At 42.7% G+C, this 25,697-nt stretch overlaps 1 protein-coding gene across 3 annotated transcripts in view; it reads left to right on the forward strand.

The window, feature by feature from the left end:
- The first annotated feature begins 231 nt into the window (after positions 1 to 231).
- The window catches only part of LAPTM5 (lysosomal protein transmembrane 5), a 64,764-nt gene continuing 39,298 nt past the window's right edge, over positions 232 to 25,697 (forward strand). Inside the window, exon 1 of one of the 3 annotated variants that reach the window (XM_056557234.1) lies at positions 232 to 338. In XM_056557234.1, coding sequence (XP_056413209.1) covers positions 252 to 338 — 87 coding nt within the window. In that variant the 5' untranslated portion in view covers positions 232 to 251. Of the gene's footprint in view, positions 339 to 21,019; positions 21,106 to 21,411; positions 21,577 to 25,697 lie in introns of those variants that run through there. The other 2 variants (XM_056557235.1, XM_056557237.1) reach the window with 2 other exon arrangements.

Raw genomic sequence — 25,697 nt, forward strand, 5'->3', positions numbered from 1 at the left:
TAAGCATGACAGAGGAGATGCCATCTGTAATTGTAAATATCAAGGGGCTGTATATATAAAATATAGGGCAAACCACATGCAATGTACTGGCTAATGTATACAATATAAAGCATGATCATAGCAATCTCACACATCTTGACTCATGTGTTAAGGAGGGTGAGCACAGGAAGGAAGTTGGGTTAAGTCTTAACATGAAATTAATTTCTGCTTTAAAACCAGTGACCCAGCAGAAACAGCAACAAGCTACAAACATGGCACCAGAAAAGAGCAAAGGAATAGACAAATCCAGAGGCATAAAGGTCCAATCTATGGCTTATATTTTAGCTATATATCACTTGGTGAGTGACTGACTCCCTTTTTCAGATTTTACTATTCCTTCTGTCATTCAATATACACAAAGATAATCACAGGCATGTCTTGTTTGCAGCGAAATACTTTTGGAGATATGTAATAATGTTAAACTTCTTATTTGCTATTTTTATTTCCATATGTTATTTGTTATAAGTTTTTGGCTTTACATCACACAGGCTTCTATTTCTGCCCCATGATACAGCCATGATACAGCCTTTTTTATGCTCACAGTTGAATGGCCATTGTCTGACCCTTATATAATAAATTATAAGGGTGGTTTTACAGCATTTTGTGGCATTTTAGTAGCAGGTTTTTTTTCCGTTTTTTTCGAGCCACATCCAGAAATGTATTGAACCCTTTATTTAATTTTTTTTTAAGTTTCTTTTTTTTCCTTGCCTTCTAATAGACACAATTCTTATTTTTCCATCTAAAGACCCATGTAAGACCTTTTTTGTGTCACCAATTGTACTTTGTAATGACATCATGCATTTTACCTCCAAATGTACAGGGAAACAAACAGAAAATTATTTTGTCACACAAAATTCAACCCACCCCCCACCCTTTTTTTTAATGCTTTCGCTTTTCACTGTGTAATTTAAATAGTTATGTTTTATTAGTTCATTATTTACGCATGTGGCAATACCACATTTTTTTTTTTTTTTTACATAATTTTATTTGAAAAATGGGAAAATTCAAATTTTTATTAAGGAAGGTTAAATTACATTTATAACTTTTTCTTAATATTTTTTTACACTTTTTTCAGCCCCCTTAGGCAACTATAACATATAATCTTTAGATTGCATACACTGATCAATGATTCTCCATAGGAGAGCATTGATCAGTGTTATTGGTGCTCCATTGCTTAAGCCTGATAGCTGACTGCAAGTATGGATAACCGCACGGATGGCAGGGAGGAAGGTAAGATAACCCCGCCATTTTCTCAGCTGATTGGGATGCCGCGGTTACCCTGCATTTTGATGCAGCAATCAACTTTGATCATGGTGTCTAAAGAATTAATGCCGGACATCAGACCAATCGGCAATGTCTGGCATTAGTTGTGGGTCCCAGTTGCTCTCAGCTGGACATCGCCACAGCAGTCCGGATCAGCCCGCTGAGCAAGCCAGGGACTGGATTTACTGCATTTAGACACCACAATAAAAGTTGATAAAGGGTTAATGCAGGACATCAGCCAGATCGGTGATGTCCGGCATTAGCCATGGGCAAATCAGGACCCACCAGGTATGATGCGCACTCTGAGTGAACATCATTTAGTGGGAGCCCACAGTGGACCTAAATATATATCCATTTGCGGGAAGAGGTTAAAAGGAATGGGAAATATAAATGAAGGACTTCTAATTTTCCTTCCTTTAGAATCTACTTCTGACTTTGGTTAAAAAAACTGTCACAACCGGGACCAACGGCTAATGCCGAACATTGCTGCAGCAGTCCCGATCAGCCCGCTGAACTAGCCGTGAACGGGATTTAGTGCATTTAGATGCCGCTATTAAAGTTGATAAAGGGTTAATGCTGGACATCAGCCAGATCGGCGATGGCTGGCATTAGCCGTAGGTCCCGGTTGCTAATTGCAACTGGGACCCACCAGGTATGATGCACACTGCTGAGCCAGTCATACAGTGGGATGTAAATATATGTCCATTTGGGGACGTAAATATATATCCATTTGCGGAAAGGGGTTAAAAGGATTGGGAAATATAAATGAAGGACTTAAACTGAACAAAAAAACTGTCAAAATCTGCAACAAATAACTACAGTATATGGGAAATTTACTTAGACTGGTGTTAAGACTATGCTCTTTCGGCTAAGCATTGCCCAATAAGCCATGCTAAACACTTGGCAAGCATAGTGTAAAGCGTCCAACATTTACTTTCCTTTAAAAAATTTTCAACTTTGTGGTCGTCAACCTTGTTGCTGACAACCATAAAATGTTAAGTATTTTACCTCTCATCCTATGTAAAGCCATTGCTTAGATATTATATTCTCAGATACTTAGAAATAGAGACAATTTGTACAGTAATATGTAGTGCATTCCTTCTTCTCTGTGTCACTATAAGCCTAATGTTATCATTTTTAAGTTCCTTGGTAGTTGGTGGGTTCCTCAATGCAATAGGATACATTATTAAATATAGTCATTGTATTTGCCTAATTAATTTAGCCACATTTATTGTAATGAGAAAATATCTGATGAAAAGCACAGGATATAGGGACACTGGGGAAATGAGTGGAGATTGCAGCTCTGCCAACGAGTATTTTTATGCATATAGATTGGAAGGAAAGCCTACTGAGATATCATCTTTCTAGAAACAAATGTATTGAAGAACTTTATACTGCAAATGAGCATTTTATAGAAAAAGAAAACTTGAAAAGTGCCAAATGTACAACAAACTTTGTTAACCCTAATAGACAAGTAATGAAAAAGCAAAAGAGAGCAAACGATAAATAATTCTAAAGATTAGCACAGGACTGATTCTTCTTATATAGAATAATGTCCCTTTAGAGAGAAGGGACGTTATATGTAGAGATGCAGAACACTTATTGGCAAGGTTGGACTGATATGCCCAGGCCCATCAGTGGATGATATCCTGGCAGGGCCACCCATCAGCTACACTATTAACTGTTAATTTTTAGACATCAAGCAGATGAATGCACACATTTTACACCATGATACAGTGAGCAAAACAGAATTACACAAACTATATCAATTATTGATAATTTAATAAAATATTATTTGCATCTCAATAAATAATGATGGATCTTCAAATAAATGCAACAAAGTGTGCTTATGGCTGAAGATGCACAAGCTAGATACTCAATATTGCAGCTATGTTATATATTACGGTATGTACACAAGAACACATGCACCTTATTTCGGGGGTGTATATACACACACACACACACGTGTGTATGTGTAGATGTATATATATATATATATGTATATATCGTATATACTCGAGTATAAGCCGACCCGAATATAAGCCGAGGCCCCTAATTTTACCCCAAAAACCCAGGAAAAGTTATTGACTCAACTATAAGCCTAGGGTGGGAAATACATCATCCCCCCCATGTAATCATCCAGACCCCCGTCATCATCACCCCCCTTTATCATCACCCCCTGTCCATCCCTTCATCAGTGGTCTTCAACCTGCGGACCTCCAGATGTTGCAAAACTACAACTCCCAGCATGCCCGGACAGCCATGGGTCCGCAGGTTGAAGACCAGTGCGGCCTTCGTCATCATCCAGCCTCCCCCTCCCCCTTTTGTTTTGTACTCACCTCCCCTCGGCGGGAAGTTAAGGTGAGCTGGTCCTGGCCATCTATGCTGCAGGGACCGTCCGGTGGGGAGGATTAGTCGTTGTCCATCTTCACCGGGGGGGCCTCTTCTCTGTGCTTCGGGCCCGGCCCCGGACTAGTGACGTTGCCTTGAGGGCGACGCACAGGGACGTTGCGCATGAACGTCCCTGTGCGTTGTCGTCAAGGCAACGTCACTTGTCTGGGACGGGCAGGCCCGGAGCACGGAGAAGAGCCCCCCCCGGTGAAGATGCACAGCCCGCAATGACTAATCCTCCCCACCGGACGGTCCGTGCAGCATAGATGGCCCGGACCAGCTCACCCTTACTTCCCGCCGAGGGGAGGTGAGTACAAAACAAAAGGGGGGGCTGGATGATGACGAAGGTCGCAGTGATCTTCAACCTGCTGACCCCCAGAGGTTTCAAAACTACAACACCCAGCATGACATCGGCTGTCCGGGCATGCTGGGAGTTGTAGTTTTGCAACATCTGGAGGTCCGCAGGTTGAAGACCACTGATGAAGGGATTGACAGAGAGTTCACTCGAGTATAAGCCGAGGGGGGTGTTTTCAGCCCGAAAAATTGCCCTGAAAAACTCGGCTTATACTCGAGTATATATGGTGTGTGTGTGTATATATATATATATATATATATATATATATATATATATATAATTTTTATTTATTTTTTTCAGCTGTAATAAGCCACAACAGAGGGTGGAATAGTATTATGGCTATAGGGTGGGCTGTTATCTTTTATTCAGCATCTACTGCTATTGATGTGCTCTATTGGGTAGTTGCAATACTGAGTTGCTTGACTAGTTGGAAGGTATTAAGTGATATAGATATGTAAGTTTGTGCAGCCTATTTTTCGTAGATCCATCACTGTTTATTAAATTATAAAAAAAAAAAATATTTTAATAACTGAATAAAAAATGAATATATTTTAATATGAAAGAGGTTTCTCTGAACTCTTTTTCTCTTGGTGTAAATAGTATCTATGGAGAATTCTTCCAGAACATAAAGGACAATATTGACACAAACATAAAGGAAGTAAAGAATAAATATATCCAATATAGTGTATATGCGATCTTGGGATCAGTATGGGATAGTATGTCCTAGCCAGGCCACATTACGATCGCTGAATAGTTGGTTTGGCCATTTAAATTCATCATTATCGGCCGCACATCACCTGCTTACACAAAACCATGGTCAGAAGATGCAATCCAGATTGCAAACCCAGGGCAAATTACAATATAATAGATATGAATAGCATCATAGCAAACCCTGCTTACGATGAATTTTAAAAAGTTTTTAGAACCGTTTACTTTCTTCATAATATGTTATGTTGCGGCCTTGGGGCAAAATAAAAAATAAAAAGTCAAAACAGAATGTAATAAAAACTATTATATCCCACTGACATAAATATTCAGACCCTCAGTACTAAGCTGAAGCACCTTTAGCAGTGATTACAACCTCCAGTCTTCTTGGTTGATGCCACAAGGTTTACACAATCCAGAACAAAATTTCACGTGTCATAGCAAAAGGTCTGAATATTTATGTCCATGAAAAAGGTTACTTATTTCATTTTTATAAAATGTGCTAATATTTCAAAAATTCTATTTTCATGTTTTCATTATGGGTTATTAGGTCAAAATGATAAGGAAAATATAGATTTTTAAATGTATTTTAGCACAACATAACAAAATGTAAAAAGTAAAAGGGGTCTGAAAGCATTTTATGTGCTTTGTACATTTCAGAACAATGTAAAATAAGTGCAGCACTCCAATCTTGTTATACAAAGCTATAGAGCTTTATTAACCAAACATCCCATCAAGTTTCTGCCTCCAAAATGAGTCTTTTTGAAGCTTACAAAAGACTAATTTTGAAGTTGCTTTGATGTTTAGTAAAGAAAGCTCAGTAGCTTTGTTTAAGTAAGAAAAAGATTGCAGTGCTGTCCTTTTTGACATTTCAGGGGCTTTTGAAGGCCAGAGCCTGACACTTCACGCACCGTATAACACTGGAATATGTTTAGCTCTGTTTTTCAAAACTGTGCTATCGTATTCCTTGTTTTAAACAATGTCAAATCCATGGTATGCAAAGTTCTCAATTCTAATGACAAGACAGCTATATAATATCTGGACAAGATTCTTGATCCAAAGACTATTGTATTACTCTCAGCATGCCCTGAAGGTTATTCTAAAGGTTGTAGTTTCCCAACAGATGATTGGACACCCCACTTAAAATCGTAAAAAAATCACCTGACAGTTATTAAAGAGTTATTTCCATTTTAAGCATTTATAGCATTTCTAAAAGACATGTCATGGCATTCGCTATTACTGCTGCACCCATTCTCTAAAAGGGGTTTTGGGTCCCAACGTAATAATTAGGGATGAGCGAATCAAATCTGACTAATCTGAATTCGTTACGAATTTCAGGAAAAAAACGATTTTGCAATGAATGTGAATATCGCCGCGAATATCCAGGTTGTGTCATTCAGCCACTATTTGGTCTGCTCTTGCTGCCGTCAACTCCAGGTTGTGTCATTCAGCCACTATATGGTCTCCTCATACTGCCACCAACTCCACGCTGTATCATTCAGCCCCTATATGGTCTCCTCATGCTGCCAAAACCTCCAAGCTGTCTCATTCAGCCACTACATGGTCTCCTCATGCTGCCGCCAACTCCAGGCTGTGTCATGCAGCCACTATATGGTCTGCTCTTGCTGCCGGCAACTCCAGGTCTTTCAGCCACTATATGGTCTCATGCTGCCGCAAACTCCATGCTGTGTCATTCAGCCATATATGCTGCCGCCAACTCCAGGCTGTGTCATTCAGCCACTATATGGTCTGCTCTTGCTGCCGCCGACTCCAAGATGTGTCATTCAGCCACTATATGGTCTCATGCTGCCGCAAACTCCATGCTGTGTCATTCAGCCACTGTATGCTGCCGCCAATTTCAGGCTGTGTCATTCAGCCACTTTAGGGTCTCCTCATGCTTCCGCCACCTCCAGGCTATGTCACTGTACCGCCATGTGGTCTCCTTATGCTGCTGGAACATTAAATAAAACTTTTTAGGTTAATCTATTTGAAATCTTCAATTTAAATGTTAAAAAAATATCTTTACTCTTTTCATTTGTGAGGCCCTATGGTCTACTCAGGCTGTTGCCACCTCCAGGCTGAGTCATTCAGCCACTATATGGTCTCCTCATGCTGCCACCACCTCCACACTGTGTCATTTAGGCACTATGTGGTCTCCTCATACTGATGCCACTTCCAGGCTCTGTCTTCAAGGCTCTGTCATACTGAATAACAGTATTATTTCACTAACCCAGCACACACCCTATGCATGTTACAGCAAGGCAAAGTGTTCTACACCCCTATTGAGGCTCTCTCTACACCAGAAATAGCCATCTTTGATACAGATTCACCGCAAATAAATTCAAACCAAACCAAATTTCCAAATCGGAAAATTCGTCTGAATCATATTTTTCAAAAATTCACTCATCTCTAGTAATAATGAGCTATTGTCAGTACAGGTCATCAATATCAATCTCCTACTTGCCCGAGCCTTGGCCTGAGCATGCAAAGTTGAAACAGAGCTGAAAGCAGACAGCTGCGTTGTTTATGTAGTGGCCATGCTGGGTTACTGCCACTCAGCTCATGTAAAAGTTAATTTCCTTTAACCATGGAACCTATTTCTGCTTTTGGCTCCATTAAGTGTGTTTATGCCAGAGCCACAGTGCGTGCAAACATCTGATGAGCAAGATTGATGGCACCTTACTGTTCTGATATTGATGACCTACCCTGAGGATAGGCCATTAACCCCTTAAGGATGCAGGGTTTTTCAGTTTTTGCATTTTCATTTTTTCCTCATCACCTTCTAAAAATCATAACGCCTTCAATTTTGCACATACAATTCCATATGACAGCTTATTTTTTGTACCACCAATTCTACTTTGCAGTGGCATTAGTCATTTTACCCAAAAATCCATGGTGAAACGGAACAAAATTCATTGTACGACAAAATTGAAGAAAAAACATCATTTTGTAACTTTTGGGGGCTAGCGTTTCTACGCAGTGCATTTTTTGGTAAAAATAACACCTTATCTTTATTCTGTAGGTCCATATGGTTAAAATGATACCCTACTTATATAGGTTGGATATTGTTCTACCTCAGAAACAAATTATATCTACATGCAGGAAAATTTATATGTTAAAAATTCTCATCTTCTAACCCCCATATCTTTTTTTTATTTTTCCACGTACAGGCCGGTATGAGGACTCATTTTTTGCGACATTTTCTGAAGTTTTTATTGGTACCATTTTTGTATTGATCGAACTTTTGATTGCTTTTTATTAAATTTATCATTATATAAAAAGTGACCAAAAATACGCTATTTTGGAATTTGGAATTTTTTTGCACGTACGCCATTGACTGTGCGATTTCATAAATGATATCATTTTATAGTTCGGACCATGCGATACCACATATGTTTATTTTTATTTACACAGTTTTTTTTATGGGAAAAGGGGGGTGATTCAAACTTTTATTAGGGAAGGGGTTAAATGACCTTTGTTAACATTTTATTTTCCGTTTTTTTTGCATTGCTATAGCTCCCATAGGGAGCTATAGCACTGCACACACTGATCTCTTATACTAGTCCCTGCAAAGCCATAGCTTTGCATGGATCAGCGAGATAGGGGCTCAATTGCTCAAGCCTGTAGCTCAGGTTTGGAGCAATCAAACCAAGATCGGACGCCGTGGAGACAGGTAAGAAGACCTCCGCTCATGTCCTAGCTGATCGGGTCATTGCAATTTTATCGTGATGTTCCAATCAGCCCGACTAAGCTGCCGGGAAGCGTTTACTTTCAGACGCGGCGGTCAACATTGATCGCTGTGTCTGAAGGGTTAATAGCACGCGGCACAACGATCAGTACTACGCGCTGTTAGCCCACGGTCCCGGCTATGAATAGCAGCCGGGACCAACCCGGTGTGATGCGGGGTCATGGTGTGACCCCATTTTAAACACCGGGACTGGGCGTAGGGCGTACAGGTACGTCTTATGTCCTTAAGAGGTTAAAGCGGTATTCCAGAAAAAAACTTTTTTTTAAATATCAACTGGCTCCAGAAAGTTAGACAGATTTGTAAATTACTTATCTTGTTAATCCTTCCAATAATTATCAGCTGCTGAAGTTGAATTGTTCTTTTCTGTCTGGCAACAGTGCTCTCTGCTAACATCTCTGCTTGTCTCGGACTGCACAGAGTAGAAGAGGTTTGCTATGGGGATTTGCTTCTACTCTGGACAGTTCCCGTGACAGGTGTCATCAGAGAGCACTTAGACAGAAAAGAGCAACTCAACTTCAGCGGCTCAAGTACTGAAAGGATTAAGATTTTACAAATTTTACAGAATTTACAAATCTGTTTACTGGCTCTCTTTCTGGATAACCCCTTTAATAAATTGTGTGTATGGAAAACCCCTTTAATGTCAATAGCTTATCTTTACTCTTTATTTATGTAACAAAGGCATGTACAATCCTATTTTGTTTTCCACGTATAAAGTTCTGATATTCTGATGTCAACATCACAGATCACTGCATGCATTTCCTTGGTAGACTGTACTGACATAAAAGATGATTAAATTCAATCAGTTTTCCATAACAACTCATGTGCTTTTACTTCCCATTCCAGAAACAAATGAACACTTTGCTCATGATTTATTCATTTACCACCACACGTTCATTGCCATTAGTAAAATGAGATAATTGATATTAACTTGCTCTTAACACTAATAAGATATTAATTCAAGATGTGTAAGTAATAGATAATTAGACAAAATAAACAAACATTGAATACTTTGATATTGGCTTTGTGTCAGTCTAAACCCTTTTTTGGCATTTTTTATTGTTATTAGTACTTTTAATTCTATACTTTTGTTTCTCATCATGGTGGTATTCTCTCACTTTTGGTCACTACAAGGTAACTGTACATCATGGATGTAAGTGCCTTTGCACACTGCAATGTGCTGCTATGTCACGTTGTGCAGGGTCAGGAGCTCTGTCCCCACTGTCAGATGAAACATACAGCCGATACCCTGTTCTAACAGTAAGAAACAGAGCTAACTGGGTTGCTAGTTTTTACATATTATGGCTTACTTTCTGTACATTGCAACAAGGTTTATTTGGTCCACCAGGATCTTTTTGGCCTTTTTATGCTATTATAATAGTTCTTGAGACAATTGTCTGGGATATGTAGAGATTGTAAATATATTTAGATATGTAGAAACTCCGCCTCCTCCCATAGACTTGCATTGAGGGAGTGGGGTGTGATGTCATGAGGGGGCGGAGCTGTAAAAATCACGATACTCCGTCCCCTGTATTGCCCGTCATCAGCCACAGAGCGATCCTCGCTCTATGCAGCTGAGGAAAAGGGTGCTGCAGGAGAGATCACAGGGGTCCCCAGCAGCGGGACCCCCGCGATCAGACATCGTATCCCCTATCCTTTGGATAGGCGATAAGATGTCTAGGGGCTGAGTACCCCTTTAATTCTCTAAACATAGAATTGAACATAAGAAATATGTGCAAGTGCACTTCATTCCTTGATAATGGACTTCACAGTGATATGTGAATCATTGATAAATTGCTTATTTTATACAAGAAACGTTATTACAATATTTGTAAAGCCTTTTACTGGTAACTCTTTAATAAAAGTCTCAGCTCTAGAAATGCTAGTGCATGTATGTTCTAAATGTTTGTATTTATATTTCTAACCTCACACATTTCTGAACCTATTCAAGATGAGAAATAAATAAAGCACACAAACTCCAGATTGCATTTTGGTATATGGAAGGGAATGCAGTTTCATGTAAGACATTTAGGCAGGGTTCATACTATAGTATTTTGCGCCAGAGGCAAACTATAATGGAAAGATTTGCAACTGTTTCTGTGTTTTGGACCCACTCCTGGTTTGGGCTAAAAAAATACTGACCGCAGTACAATGTGTGAACCCAACTAAAGATTATTCTTTTATTTTTTTGAGTGTTTAGTGCATTTTTCTGCCCTCATAATTGTATACCACATACCTACATCTAAGTAGTGTACTATTTTGTACCTGTTAATCTGTTAAGGGCCTACATACTGTGAAAGGACAGCCAAAAGTTATCACCGGCAGGTGTTTTACTCCAATACATTTATTAAGCATACTGTAGCACATTTTTCTGCCCTCATAAGTGCATACTACATACCTACCTATTAGTAGTGTACTATTTTAAACCTGTTAATCTGTCAAGGGCCTAGATACTGTGAAAGTGCAGGCAAAACTACTCACCGGCTTTTGTTTTTACTCAGATACTTTACTAAGTGTACGGTAGCGCATTTTTCTGCTCTCATGAGTGCATTCCACATACATACATCTAAATAGTGTACTATTTTGTACCTGTTAACCTGTCAAGTGCCTACATACTGTGAAAGGACAGCCAAAAGTAATCCCCAATTGGTGTTTTACTCCAATACGTTTATTAAGCATACTGTATCCCATTTTTCTGTCCTCATAAGTGTATACCACATACCTACATCTAAGTAGTGTACTATTTTGTACCTGTTAATCTGTTAAGGGCCTACATACTGTGAAAGGACAGCCAAAAGTTATCACCGGCAGGTGTTTTACTCCAATACATTTATTAAGCATACTGTAGCACATTTTTCTGCCCTCATAAGTGCATACTACATACCTACCTATTAGTAGTGTACTATTTTAAACCTGTTAATCTGTCAAGGGCCTAGATACTGTGAAAGTGCAGGCAAAACTACTCACCGGCTTTTGTTTTTACTCAGATACTTTACTAAGTGTACGGTAGCGCATTTTTCTGCTCTCATGAGTGCATTCCACATACATACATCTAAATAGTGTACTATTTTGTACCTGTTAACCTGTCAAGTGCCTACTGCATACTGTGAAAGGACAGCAAAAAGTAATCCCCAATTGGTGTTTTACTCCAATACGTTTATTAAGCATACTGTATCCCATTTTTCTGTCCTCATAAGTGTATATCACATACCTACATCTAAGTAGTGTACTATTTTAAACCTGTTAATCTGACATGGGTCTAAATACTGTGAAAGTCCAGGCAAAAGTACTCACCAGCAGGTGTTGTACTCAGATATTTTAAGTGTACTGTAGTGCATTTTTCTGCCCTCTTAAGTGCATACCACATACATACATCTAAGTAGTGTACTATTTTGTACCTTTTAATCTGTCAAGGGCCTAGATACTGTGAAAGTCCAGGCAAAAGTACTCACCGGCTGGTGTTTTTACTCAGATACTTTTTAAGTGTACTGTAGTGAATTTTTCTGCCCTCATAAGTGCATACCACATACATACATCTAAGTAGTGTACTATTTTGTACCTGTTAATCTGTCAAGGACCTAGATGCTGTGAAAGTCCAGGCAAAAGTACTCACCGGCTGGTGTTTTTACTCAGATACTTTTTTAAGTGTTCTGTAGCACATTTTTATGCCCTCATAAGTGCATACCACATACGTACATCTAATTAGTGTACTATTTTGTACCTGTTAATCTGTCAAGGGCCTAGATACTGTGAAAGGCCAGGCAAAAGTACACATCTGCTGCTGTTCTAGACAAATACTGTTTTAAGCGTAGTGAAGCGTATTGTACTCCCCTCATATACGCTTTAAGTATGTCACGCAGAGAAGTGCCAGGACGTGCACAGAGGAGTAGCTGAGGCCTAAATTCATCAGACAGAGGTTGCAGCAGACTAGGGGCGAGTAGCAGCAGGAATCGGAGTGAAAGCCCTGAGCTCCCGGTATCAGCAAGCGGTCATGTCTAGAACAGCAACCCATATGCCGTCAACGGTCATCCACTTCATCATAAGTGACATCTGATACCCCCAGTCAACAGTCGGTGGGTTCCTCAGTCACAACCCTCAGTTGGCATGGCGTGGGAGCAGTCCCTGTCCTCCCATATCCTCTGTCCTATGCTGTGGGTTCAGCTCCACTCACTGAGGACGATCTAATAGAGGACAGTCAGCAGCTACTGCCCAGCCAACAAGTAGAGGAGACATCTGCCGCTTCCTCTGCTAGGCTGGCAAGTAGTTATGAGGAGAGTGACATGGGAGGCAGTGTTGCCAGGGTTCAGGGTCCAGAAGCAGACACTGTTGAGGAACCCGAGGAGTACATCAGTGACGTGCAGACACTTGTTGATGATGATGAAGCCGATCGCAATTGGGAGCCGGGTGCACAAGGGGCTTCATCATCATTAGGAGAAGAGAGTTGCAGGTTGCCCGTGAGGCAGCAGCTTTGCCAGCAAGGTGGTAGCATGGTTGGCAGTCAGCATGATGGAGCCAAACGTGCCCAGGAAGACCACCTGCTTCGCGGCAGCCTACCTTCCTGGAGATGGCGGCAATAGCAGTCAATTAGTGCGGACTATTGGGCGGAAAATCAGCTACTCGGCGGTGTGGCAGTTTTTCATCAAGCATCCGGAGGAGGTTCACATAGCCACATGCAAGATATGTCGGCAAAAGGTGAAGTGTGTCCAGGATTCCAATGTTTTCACCAGGGCCCTGCGTCAACATATGCTTTGCATTTAAAGTGGCCTGGGAGAACCGTGGCTCCGATGTAGTGGCCCAGCCTGCTGCATCACCCAGTGGCATGCTGCTCCCTGTTTCAGCCAGTCAAGGCTCCACCACCTCAGCCGAAGGGAGCTGTGTGCCATACCCTCCTTCTGTCGCTCCAGATGCTCCTGCTCCTCCTACTTTTAGTCAGCCATTCTGAGAAACAATCCATCGGTGAAGCCATGTCCAAGAGACAACAGCATGCACCCATTCATCCAATGGCGCATTGGTCCTGTGACAGTGAGCGACTCCGACTTCTCATTCTCCACCGTGTCCTCAGCCTCCACTGCCCAGACAAGTCTCAGTGGCCCTTCAGCATACCATGTGTGCAGGGCACGCCAGTGTCACACTGTTCTTCACATGGTTTGCCTTGGCAAACTGAGTCACACGGGGAGGAACTGCTATAAGTCATTCGTAAAGAAATCGGAGCATGGCTTATTCCACGAAAACAGGAAATGGGAACCATGGTGACTGACAATGGGAAGAGCATCTTGTCTGCGCTGTGACTAGGAAGGCGGAGCCATGCGCCCTGCATGGCACATGTGTTCAATCTGGTTGTGAAGCAGTTCTTGAAGTTCCCCCCGTTTGCAAGACATCCTAACAATGGGAAGAAAACTTTGCATGCACTTCAGACACTCGTACACTGCAAAGCATACTCTCCTTGAGCTGCAGCGTCAGAACGGTATCCCCCAAAATACTCTGATTTGTGACACTGCCACACAGTATTCCACCCTCCATATGTTGGACCGACTGTATGAACAGAGAAAAGCCATCACCGATTTCTTGATGATCCAAGCCGATAGGGGTACTCCCCTGTGTAACTTCAATGTGAACCAGTGGCATATGTGACACCTGCCGTTTGCTCAGGCCCTTTGAGGAAGCCACATTATTAGTCAGTCGCCAGGATTACGGGATGAACTACGTCATTCCACTGCTTCATTTCTTACAACATGTGTTTGAACCGATGGCTGGTCAGGGCACTGTCGCCTACAGCCAGAGAAGCTAGAGGGTTATGAGGAAGGCGAGACAGAGGACCCAGACACACCGTGGCAGTATGCAGTGGAGATGGAGGCTGGGAGTCCCTCCGAGTCACTTGCACAAATGGCACGATGCATGCTCACTTGCTTGTCACCATTCGGCAGCGAGATGACTTCTGGCTCTCCACCTTATTGGACCTTTGCTACCGGCACGAAATGGTGGAATTTTTCACACCCACTGAGAGGGAGGACAAAATGACCTACTACAGAGACATCCTACATAGTCAGTTGACCGATGCCTATCGGCACCATCGTCCATCCTCTCACAGGTCTGACTCGGGGCGCACTCTGCGCTCACCTTCCACTGCCAAGGCTGCTGGGGAGGGGTGGCAGGAGCAGTAGCAGCTCCATTATCAACAGCCTAAGTCTACAGTCGGTGATGAGTAGCTTTCTTCACCCGCATATTGATGCAACTCATCAGCAGGAGGTAGACCTGGAGCAGGACCTGATTCATCAGGTGATGGTCTTCTGTGCAGTTAAACTTGATTTGTGGCCAAAACTAGCAGAATTTGCCCTGGAAAAGCTGTCCTGCCCGACCAGTAGTGTGCCAACAGAGCGGGTGTTTAGTGCAACGGGGGCCATAGTCACCCCAAGGAGAACTCGTCTGTCCGTGAAAAATGTAGAGAGACTGACCTTTGAGAAGATTAATCAGGCATGGATCAGTCAGGATTTCCAACCACCAATGCCTGATGCATTAGAGTAGATTGACAATGGTGCCACACCAGCACTTCACAAATATGGATAGTGCCAAACAGATTTAAGGCGCTGCTCCCCAGTTACAAACATTCCTCCGCATCAGACCTTTTTTCACCCACCTTCGTCATCGGGTACTGGTATTGCCACTCACCGCACCAGGTCACTTTCAGGACTCCTGATGCTGCTGCCACCTCCAGGCTGTCTCATTACGCCACTATATAGTCTCTTCTCATGCTTCAGCCAACTCCAGGCTTTCCATTCAGACACTATATGGTCTCATGATGCTTCAGCCAACTCCAGGCTGTGTCATTCAGCTAATATATGGTTTACTGATGCTGCTGGGCCTGGGCCTGGGCCTAAAATGTTTTATGGTAGCACTAGCTACACTAAATCTTCAATTTAAATTTCAAAATTTGTCTTTTAATCTTAGGTATTGTGAAGCCCTAGTGTCTCCTCATGCTGCGGCCAACTCTAGGCTGTGCCATTCAGCCACTATATGGTCTCCTCATGCTACAGCCACATCCAAGTTTTTTCATTCAGCCACTGTATGGTCTCCTCATGCTGCCAGCACCTCCACGCTGTGTCATTCAGGCACTATATGGTCTCCTCATGCTGCCAACACCTCCACACTGTGTCATTCAGACACTATATGGCCTCCTCATGCTTTAGCCACATCCAAGCTGTGTAATTCAGCCACTATATGGTCTCCTCATGCTGCCAACACCTCCACGTTGTGTCATTCAGCCACTATATGGTCTCCTCATGCTGATGCCATCTCCAGGCTCTGTAATTGTACAGCTCTGTGACAGTGATTCTAAAAGCGATTCATGTATTCTGCATGTCATTCTGAATAACAGTATTATTATTATTATTGGCATGTCGGAAACATGAAAAATACATGCATTGGTTTTTTTTATTACAGAAACTAGGCCAACTAGTATAATACTAATATGCACCAGATTTTCCAACAGCATGAGTTTTCAAAATCTGGTGCATTCATGGACAGTATAAAGAAAGGCAAATAAGTCCAAGAAATAGAATTTGGTCAATACAGCCTATTTTCTAGCTCCCTTCAATCATTCACACATTTGACTATGGTTACATTCTAATTTTACCAGATATTAAAGTATTGTAAAGTTTAAATAGTTGGCATTCCTATACAGCACGCAATAAGTATTTAGATTGAGATAAAATACAACAATGGAACAGCTCTAGATGCATAAGTACTGAAATCTAGATATAAAGATGTTCTGTTGACAAAAAGCACAACATACACTGAAATGAGGTTGTTTAACTGTACACATTACTTCACCCCTTTGAAACCTACAGTATACTGCTTGAAGACTGTGCAAAACTTTTTATTTAGTCACTGAGGAGTATGCAATATACCAAGATGCGATTACGTGCACGTGCTGTTGTGTAAAGCAAAAGAAACAGCAGTTGTTGTAAAATACAGTAAGAGAAAAGGCTGTAAATACTGATATTGCTGCGAAAGTCATAAATATAGTCATAGCTGGGTGGGTAATAAATAGACATGGCCAGCATGTTGCAGCAGCTGCTGTCTGTGGTTACATTAGTGATAGCAGGTGCCATTGCAGATGAGCATCTAAGCCCCAAGATGTCGTATTTATTTCCCAGGGGTGTTCAAGTTAAACTCAGAATGGAAACTTTTATCTGACCACTAAAACGGAAGGTGAAAACATTTCGAGTTAGTGGTGAGCTGTGTGCATGAGTGCACAAAATAGAGACACAGCAATGAAAGGCAAAACCCAAAAACTCTAACCCAAGATAAGAGTTTTTTTTTTTCATAACAGGACTTCTGATTGATTTACTAAGATCCTATACCTGCATTCACCCGCTACTGATTGAATACGCTTGATGTGCTGCTTCTATTTTAGATATACACACACACACACACACACACACACACACACACAGCTCAAAAAATAAATAAAGGGAACACTAAGATAACACATCCTAGATCTGAATGAATAAACTAATCGTATGAAATACTTTCATCACATAGTGAATGTGCTGACAACAAAATCACACAATTATCAATGGAAATCAAATTTATCAACCCATGGAGGTCTGGATATGGAGTCAAAATAAAAATCAAAGTGGAAAACCACACTACAGGCTGATCCAACTTTGATGAAATGTCCTTAAAACAAGTCAAAATGAGGCTCAGTAGTGTGTGTGGCCTCCACGTGCCCGTATGACCTCCCTACAATACCTGGGCATGCTCCAGATGAGGTGCGGATGGTCTTCTGACTCATGTCCTCCCAGACCTGGACTAAAGCATCCGCCAACTCCTGGACAGTCTCTGGTGCAATGTGGTGTTGGTGGATGGAGCGGGACATGATGTCCCAGATGTGCTCAATCGGATTCAGGTCTGGGGAATGGGCAGGCCAGTCCATAGCATCAATGCCTTTCTCTTGCAGGAACTGCTGACACACTCCAGCCACATGAGGTCTAGCATTGTCTTGCATTAGGAGGAACCCAGGGACAACCGCACCAGCATATGGTCTCACAAGGGGTCTGAGGATCTCATCTCGGTACCTAATGGCAGTCAGGCTACCTCTGGCAAGCACATGGAGGGCTGTGTGTCCCCCCCCCAAAGAAATACAACCCCACACCATTACTGACCCACCGCCAAACCGGTCATGCTGGAGGATGTTGCAGGCAGCAGAACGTTCTCCATGGCGTCTCCAGACTCTGTCACATGTGCTCAGTGTGAACCTGCTTTCATCTGTGAAGAGCACAGGGTGCCAGGGGCGAATTTGCCAATCTTGGTGTTCTCTGGCAAATGCCAAACGCCTTGCACAGTGTTGGGCTGTAAGCACAACCCCCAACTGCGGAAGGCGGGCCCTCATACCACTCTCATGGAGTCTGTTTCTGACCGTTTGAGTGAATACATTCAAATTTGTGGTCTGCTGTAGGTTATTTTGCAGGGCTCTGGCAGTGCTCCTCCTGCTCCTCCTTGCACAAAGGCAGAGGTAGCGGTCCTGCTGCTGGGTTGTAGCTTTCCTACGGCCTCCTCCACATCTCCTGATGTACTGGCCTGTCTCCTGGTAGTACCTCCATGCTCAGGACACTACGATGACAGACACAGCAAACCTTCTTGCCACAGCTCGGAACTGAAAACCACCTGCAGAACCACTCTTTTATTGGGGGTGTCTTGCAAATTGCCTATAATTTCCACCTGTTGTCTGTTCCATTTGCACAACAACATGTGAAATTGATTGTCAATCAGTGTTGCTTCCTGAGTGGACAGTGTGATTTCACAGAAGTGTGATTGACTTGGAGTTACATTGTGTTGTTTAACCACTTAAGGACTGTTTAACCACTTTTTCCGTTTTTTCATTTTTATTTTTTCCTCATCACCTTCTAAAAATCATAATGCTTTCAATTTTACACATAAAATTCCATGTGATGGCTTATTTTTTGCGCCACCAATTTTAATTTGCAGTGACATTAGTAATTTTACCAAAAAATCCATGGCGAAACGGAAAAAAAATTAATTGTGTGACAAAATTGAAGAAATAATGTCATTCTATAAATTTTTGGGGCTTCCGTTTCAATGCAGTGCATTTTTCGGTAAAAATGACACCTTATCTGTATTCTGTAGGTCCATACGGTTAAAATGATCCCCTACTTATATAGGTTTCATTTTGTGGTACTGCTAAAAAAAAATCATAACTACATGCAGGAAAATTTATACATTTAAAATTGTCATCTTCTGACCCCTATAACTTTTTTATTTTTCCGCGTACGGGCTGGTATGAGGGCTAATTTTAGCACCATGTTCTGAAGTTTTTATCGGTACCATTTTTGCATTGATTGGACTTTTTGATCGCTTTTTATTAATTTTTTTATTATATAAAAAGTGACCAAAAATACGCTATTTTGGACTTTGGAATTTTTTGGCGCATACGCCATTGACCGTGTGACTAACGGTATGACTATCGACCAAACTTTGCTGGTGGCCAACCAAGCCTGTATCAGCCATTTGTAGGACTTCTAACACATTCTCCACAATTTCAGGAGGCTTCCCTATAATGCACCTGTCCATCTTCTTCGACGGACTCTTCTCCAAATTCTACTTCTGCAGACTTTCTTCTGTTGTTTTCTGGAACGAATCCAGCACCTCTCAGGGTTTCTACCACGATCCTGTCCTCTATCATAGAGGACTCTACTTTCTCATTAGCCTTTTCTTTAGGGACACCAACCTTCACACGCTCATCTGCAGGCTGAGAACTCTTGGCTCCTTCAGGCCTCTCTTCACCCAGACCTTCAGATGTGTCACTGACTATACTGGCATCTTATGCAGTTATCTCTGACTTAGCTTCTGTCTCAGAGAACTTCTCTGCCTCCGCATTTTCACCATCAAATGTCAATATTTCTGCAGCTTCAGAGGACCTCTCATATGGCTTTACCTTAGTCTCAGTTTCAGAGGACTTCCCATATGGTTTCACCTCAACTTCAGAGGACTTCTCCTATGGCTTCTTCTCATTGTCTTCAGACTCTTCAGCCATTGCCTCTTTGGAGTCCCCATCAGTCTGTTTCCCAGACTTTTGTTCCACTGCCATGGCTTCACATACCTGCCCCCTTTTCTCATCAGGACAGGCTTGGTTTTTCATAGGTCTCTTACTTACTAGTGTTGCTCGCGAATATTCGCAATTCGAATATTATTCGCGAATATCACATATTCGCGAATTCGCGAATTTCGCGAATATAGCACTGTATATTGGTAATTACGAATATTAGTTTTTTTTTTTTTTCTTACAGTACACATCACAGTGATCACCCCTCTCTGCTTCCAGCTTGTGTGGTGTAAAGAAGGCTGTAATACTACTGTGTGAGACGGGCGTGCGCGAATTCGCATATGCAAATTTTCGCGTATGCTAATTTTGTATATGCAAATTTTCACATATGTTAATTTTCGCATACGTGAATTTGCGCATATGCGAAAATAAAACGAGGAGATAACGAATATGCGAATATTCGCGAATATATGACGAATATTCGTCCATATATTCGCGAATATTCGCGAATTCGAATATGGCCTATGCCGCTCAACACTATTACTTACAGCAGTCTCCTTACTCTTGCTGCTGAACCATGAGACATTATCTTGTCTTCTGACAGTCACTTGTCCTTGGTCTGTCTCTTCCTTCAAGCTGTCTCAGTTCAACTCTTCTCCACCTTTAAGAGTAGTCTCCCCCTTTGCAAGGGTCTTGACCCCTTGGGCTTCAGGGTAGTTCCCGGATAGTCCCTCTGGACTGTCTCTCTGCTCACTCCCTGACTTCTCTGTTACTTCACCACAATCTCTCTGCTCACTCGCAGACTTCTCTTTCACTTCACCACCGTCTCTCCGCTGCCCGGCAGAAACGTCTAGGACTCCTGGGTTTGCAACAACAACTGGTCCAGTGGTTTGACCTTCCTGGTCACGATCCATCTCTGTTCCAGACGTCACATTTCCTTCACTCAGGACTCTGTCTGTGACAGTAAGCGCAGCACCCAGCTCCACGTGCACTCTCTTCAGTACTTCTGCATTGTCCACAGACATTACGGTAGCTTCTTTTCCAGTCACCTCTTCCAGATGACGGCGCAATTTCAACCCCCCTTTGGTCTCATCTTTATCCACAAGCTTCAGCATAGCTTCTTCTCTCGGTCTCTCGGTCACTTCTTCCAGGTGGCAGCGCAACTCTGGCCCCACCTTGGGCTCATCTTTAGCGGGCAGATGGAAGACATGTTCCTGTACCTGCTCCATTTCTGGTTTTACTGAAGATTCTGCTTCAGTCAGAGGCACACTTGTCACTTGAGTCTCAGGATCCTCTTGGACTTTACTAGCAGTCTGGCAGACCCCTATCTGACATATCAAGTGACTGCTGACACTCCCCATCCTCAGCCTCTGCTGAGTAACTCTCGACTAGTGTGTGGTGCAAGTCAAGTGTTGTGGGCCTATCAGGTGTACCTGCTTTAGTCACCTGACAGTCTTCTCATAACTGCTGGAAAAAAATGGAAAACCAGTCCCCAGCACTACATCATACTCCAAGGAGGGCTCTATTGTGACCTTGTGACTCACGGTTCCATAGGGAGTAGAAAAACAGACATTAAGGGGGATTTATCAAAACCTGTGTAGAAGAAGAGTAGTACAGTTGCCCATAGCAACCAATCAGATTGCTTCTTTCATTTTTCACAGGTCTCTTTAAAAATGAAAGAAGCAATCTGATTGGTTGCCATGGGCAACTGCACCACTCTTCCTCAGCACAGTTTTTGATAAATCTCCCCCTAACAGTTTTGTAACCCCAAATATCTGCCTGTATAGACACTGTGACAGGTTCCGGCTTTCTGCAACAGGTCTTTACAAGACTCCCTAGGCTCTAGCAAAGCAATCATCTTTTTACCATCTACAGCACTACCAACTCACACAGTTGGCAGCAGTACACATTACTTCAAAAGACATATGCATGGTTTTTTCACAGAAAACAATATCACACTGCATAGGTTTAAAATTTACAGGACAGTTCATAGCACTATGACCTAACTCATACAGGGTGTGTTTTGTAAAATTTTCTCCTAGTCCTGCATGCAACATTTTCTGTTCACCAAACTCTTTTATTCCTATCTGCAGAGTGTGAACAGTCAGTGGCGTTGCTAGGGTAGGAGTCACCCCCATACCTACCCCCTCCCCCAATAAGTTTTTAGCCTGTTGTGACAGACACCACTGGTGTAGCGCATTGTGAGAAATTCCAGTATAATAATCAGATATACCAGTTGCCACAGAATAGGAAAATGTTAAAGAAGTTTTCACCATTTAAATATACAGCTCCCAGAATTACTTAAAGGGGTATTCCACTGGAAAACATTTTCTTTTATATCAACTGGTGCCAGAAAGTTAAACAGATTTTTAAATTACTTCTATTTAAAATCTTAATCCTTACAGTACTTATAAGCTGGTGTATGCTCCACAGGAAGTTGTGTAGTTCTTTCCAGTCTGACCACAGTGCTATTTGCTGACACCTCTGTCCATGTCAGGAACTGTCCAGAGCAGGATAGGTTTGCTATGGGGATTTGCTCCTACTATGGACAGTTCTTGACATGGACAAAGGTGTCAGCACAGAGCACTGTGGTCAGACAGAAAATAAATGAAAAAAGAAAATAACCTCCTGTGAATCGCTCATACAGCAGCTAATAAGTAAGATTTTTAAATAGAAGTAATTTACAAATCTGTTTAACTTTGTAGCACCAGTTGATGAAAAAAAAAATGTTTTCCAGTAGAGTACCCCTTTGAGCAGTGGTGAGGTTATGCTGGGAGTTGTAGTTTCACTCACCATAACTGTAGAACTGACAAGCGACTACAGCTCTGATAGGACATAGAGAGGAGAATGTACAATGATATCAGTGACTACAGGTGACGTCTTCTCTATAGTGAGGAGAATACACAATGATATCAGTGACTACAGGTGACGTCTTCTCTATAGTGAGGAGAATGTACAATGATATCAGTGATTACAGGTGACATCTTCTCTATAGTGAGGAGAATACACAATGATATCAGTGATTACAGGTGACGTCTTCTCTATAGTGAGGAGAATACACAAAGATATCAGTGACTATAGGTGACGTCTTCTCTATAGTGAGGAGAATGTACAATGATATCAGTGATTACAGGTGACATCTTCTCTATAGTGAGGAGAATACACAATGATATCAGTGACTACAGGTGACATCTTCTCTATAGTGAGGGGAATACACAATGGTATTAGTGATTACAGGTGACGTCTTCTCTATAGTGAGGAGAATACACAATGATATCAATGACTACAGCTGACGTCTTCTCTATAGTCTTTCCTTATCTAATTCAGATTGTACATACCGCCAGGACTTGTTCCAGCTGAATCTTCTCTCTGCAGAATGTGACGCCCAGACGTCTCCTCACTATGTCAGCGCATTCTCATCCTCTATATGAAAACAAGTATTATTGTAAACCTGCCAGACACTGTATCCTCTAAATATAATACTACTATACACTATACTCTTTGATTATAAACCTTCCACACACCGTACTCTCTGAATATAATACTACCACACATCTGTACATTCTGAATATAATACCAACACATACTGTACACTCTGAATATAAAGCTGCCACATACTGTACCCCTGAATATAATACCGCCACACACTGTACCCTCTGAATATAATACTATCACACATCTGTACATTCTGAATATAATACCAACACATACTGTACACTCTGAATATAAATCTGCCACATACTGTACCCCTGAATATAATACCGCCACACACTGTACCTTCTGAATATAATACTACCACCCACTGCGCCCTCTGAATATAATACTACTACAAACTGCGCCCTCTGAATATAACGTTGCCATACAGTGCACCCTCTGAATATAATACCACAACCGCAGTAACACCCCTCAACATCCGATAGCTGATGCTATTACCACGGGAGGGGGGTATTGGTGGTGTTGCTAGTGGATGATGGGGGTGCTACTACTGGGGGGGTGTTGCTGGAGGATGATGAGGGTACTACTGGCCATCCCCCTGGCAGTATCACCCCCATCATCCATCAGCAGGATCATCCTCCTGGCAGGAGCACCTCCATCATCCATCTTCAGGATCTGCTGATGGAGGTGCTACTGCTGGGGTGGGGGTGTTGCTGGTTGATGATGAGGGTGCTACTGTCAGGGGTGAGCATTAGGTAGGCAGCAGTTCCCCCACATTAGGTAGGTAGCAGTTTTCCCACATTAGGTAGCATATTTTCCCCACATTAGGCAGCATAGATTCCCCACATTTGGTACCAGTTCCCCCACATTAGGTAGGTACCAGTTACCCCACATTAGGTAGCAATTTCCGCACATTAGGTAGCACAGATTCCCCACATTAGGTAGCAGTTTCCCCACATTAGGTAGCACAGATTCCCCACATTAGGTAGCACAGATTCCCCACATTAGGTAGCAGCTTCCCCACATTAGGTAGCAGTTTCCCCACATTAGGTAGCATGTACTCCCCACATTAGGTAGCATAGACTCCGCACATTTGGTAGTAGTTTCCCCACATTAGGCCGCAGGTTCCCTTGCAGGTTCCCCACAATGGGTACAAAGTCTCCCCACATTAGATCGCTGGTTCAATCCCCCCTCCCCCCCCCAAAAAAAAAAAAAACATACAACACAGAGAGACACACACACACAAACACACACACACAGTAAGAGAGATACACACTCACAGACACACACACACACACACACACACAGTCACACACACACACACACACAGTCACTTACACACAGACACAGAGTCACACACACACACACACACAGAAAATAAGGCATACTTGGCACACCAGAAGGCCTCCTACATTATTCCAATACAATAAATGATTGTGGGCAGGGGTGTAGTTTAAAGCTCCTGGGTCCCCCTGCAACATTTATTACAGGTCCTCCTCACCTACTATCTGGCATAAATGTGACTACTGCCTCTGCCCCACCTTTATCTATGCTTCTGAATTAGGGAATGAGATATAACAAAAATAAACAAAGTCACAGAGTTACACAGTCACACACACACACACACACACACACAGTCACATACACACACACAGAGTCACACACACACACACACACACACACACACAGAGTCAATAAGGCATACTTGGCCCACCAGAAGGCCTCCTACATAATTCCAATACAAGAAATGATTGTGGGCAGGGGTGTAGCTTAAAGCTCCTGGGTCCCCCTGCAACACACACACACAGTCACACACACACACAGTCACACACACACACACACAGCATCACACACAGTCACATACACACACACAGAGTCACAGACACAAACACACACACACAGAGTTACACACAGACAGTCACACACAGACAGAGACACACAGACAGAGATAGAGACAGACAGAGAGACACACACACTCACCCATCCAGCGCAGCGATCCTTATCTCCGGACGCCCTGCGAGTGACGTCACTGACGTTGACGTCCCATGCGGTGGGGCTGATGGACGGGCGCACAGCGGCGATGAAGGCCGGGGGGGTGCTGACGGACGGGCGCACAACGCAGGTGAAGGCCGGGGTGGGGGGGTGCTGATGGACGGGCGCACCGCACAGCGCAGTTGAAGGCGGGTGGGGTGTGGTGTTATGCTGACGGACGGGAGGCCGGTCGGGCACAGATGGGGGGTGTCGGTGTAGCTGGGGAGGGGTGCTGCGGAGCGTCTTGGTGTCACCCCATTAGGTTGGTGTCACCCGTTGGGCCGCAACGCCACTGTGAACAGTCTCATCAGTTTTCATGAGGGGTCCCCCACCCTCGCATGATTTTGCAACTGGACATAGGTTGGAGCCACCTTGAACATAGTTCACACAGTCAACTTGGGAAACACCACCCTCAGACGCATTTTTATGTACAGTTCATTCTTATGTAAAGTCTCATAGTGGGAGATTTATCAAAACCTGTGCAAAGGAAAAGTTGCCCAGTTGCCCATAGCAACCAATCATGTTGCTTCTTTCATTTTGCAGAGGCCTTGTTAAAAATGAAAGAAGTGAACTGATTGGTTGCTATAGGCAACTGGGAAACTTTTCCTCTGCACAGGTTTTGATAAATCTACCCCATAGTCTCTATACATGGCCCCCTAACCCCTGGAACA

Source organism: Hyla sarda, chromosome 2 (genome assembly GCF_029499605.1).
Source record: "Hyla sarda isolate aHylSar1 chromosome 2, aHylSar1.hap1, whole genome shotgun sequence".
Lineage (NCBI taxonomy): Eukaryota > Metazoa > Chordata > Amphibia > Anura > Hylidae > Hyla > Hyla sarda.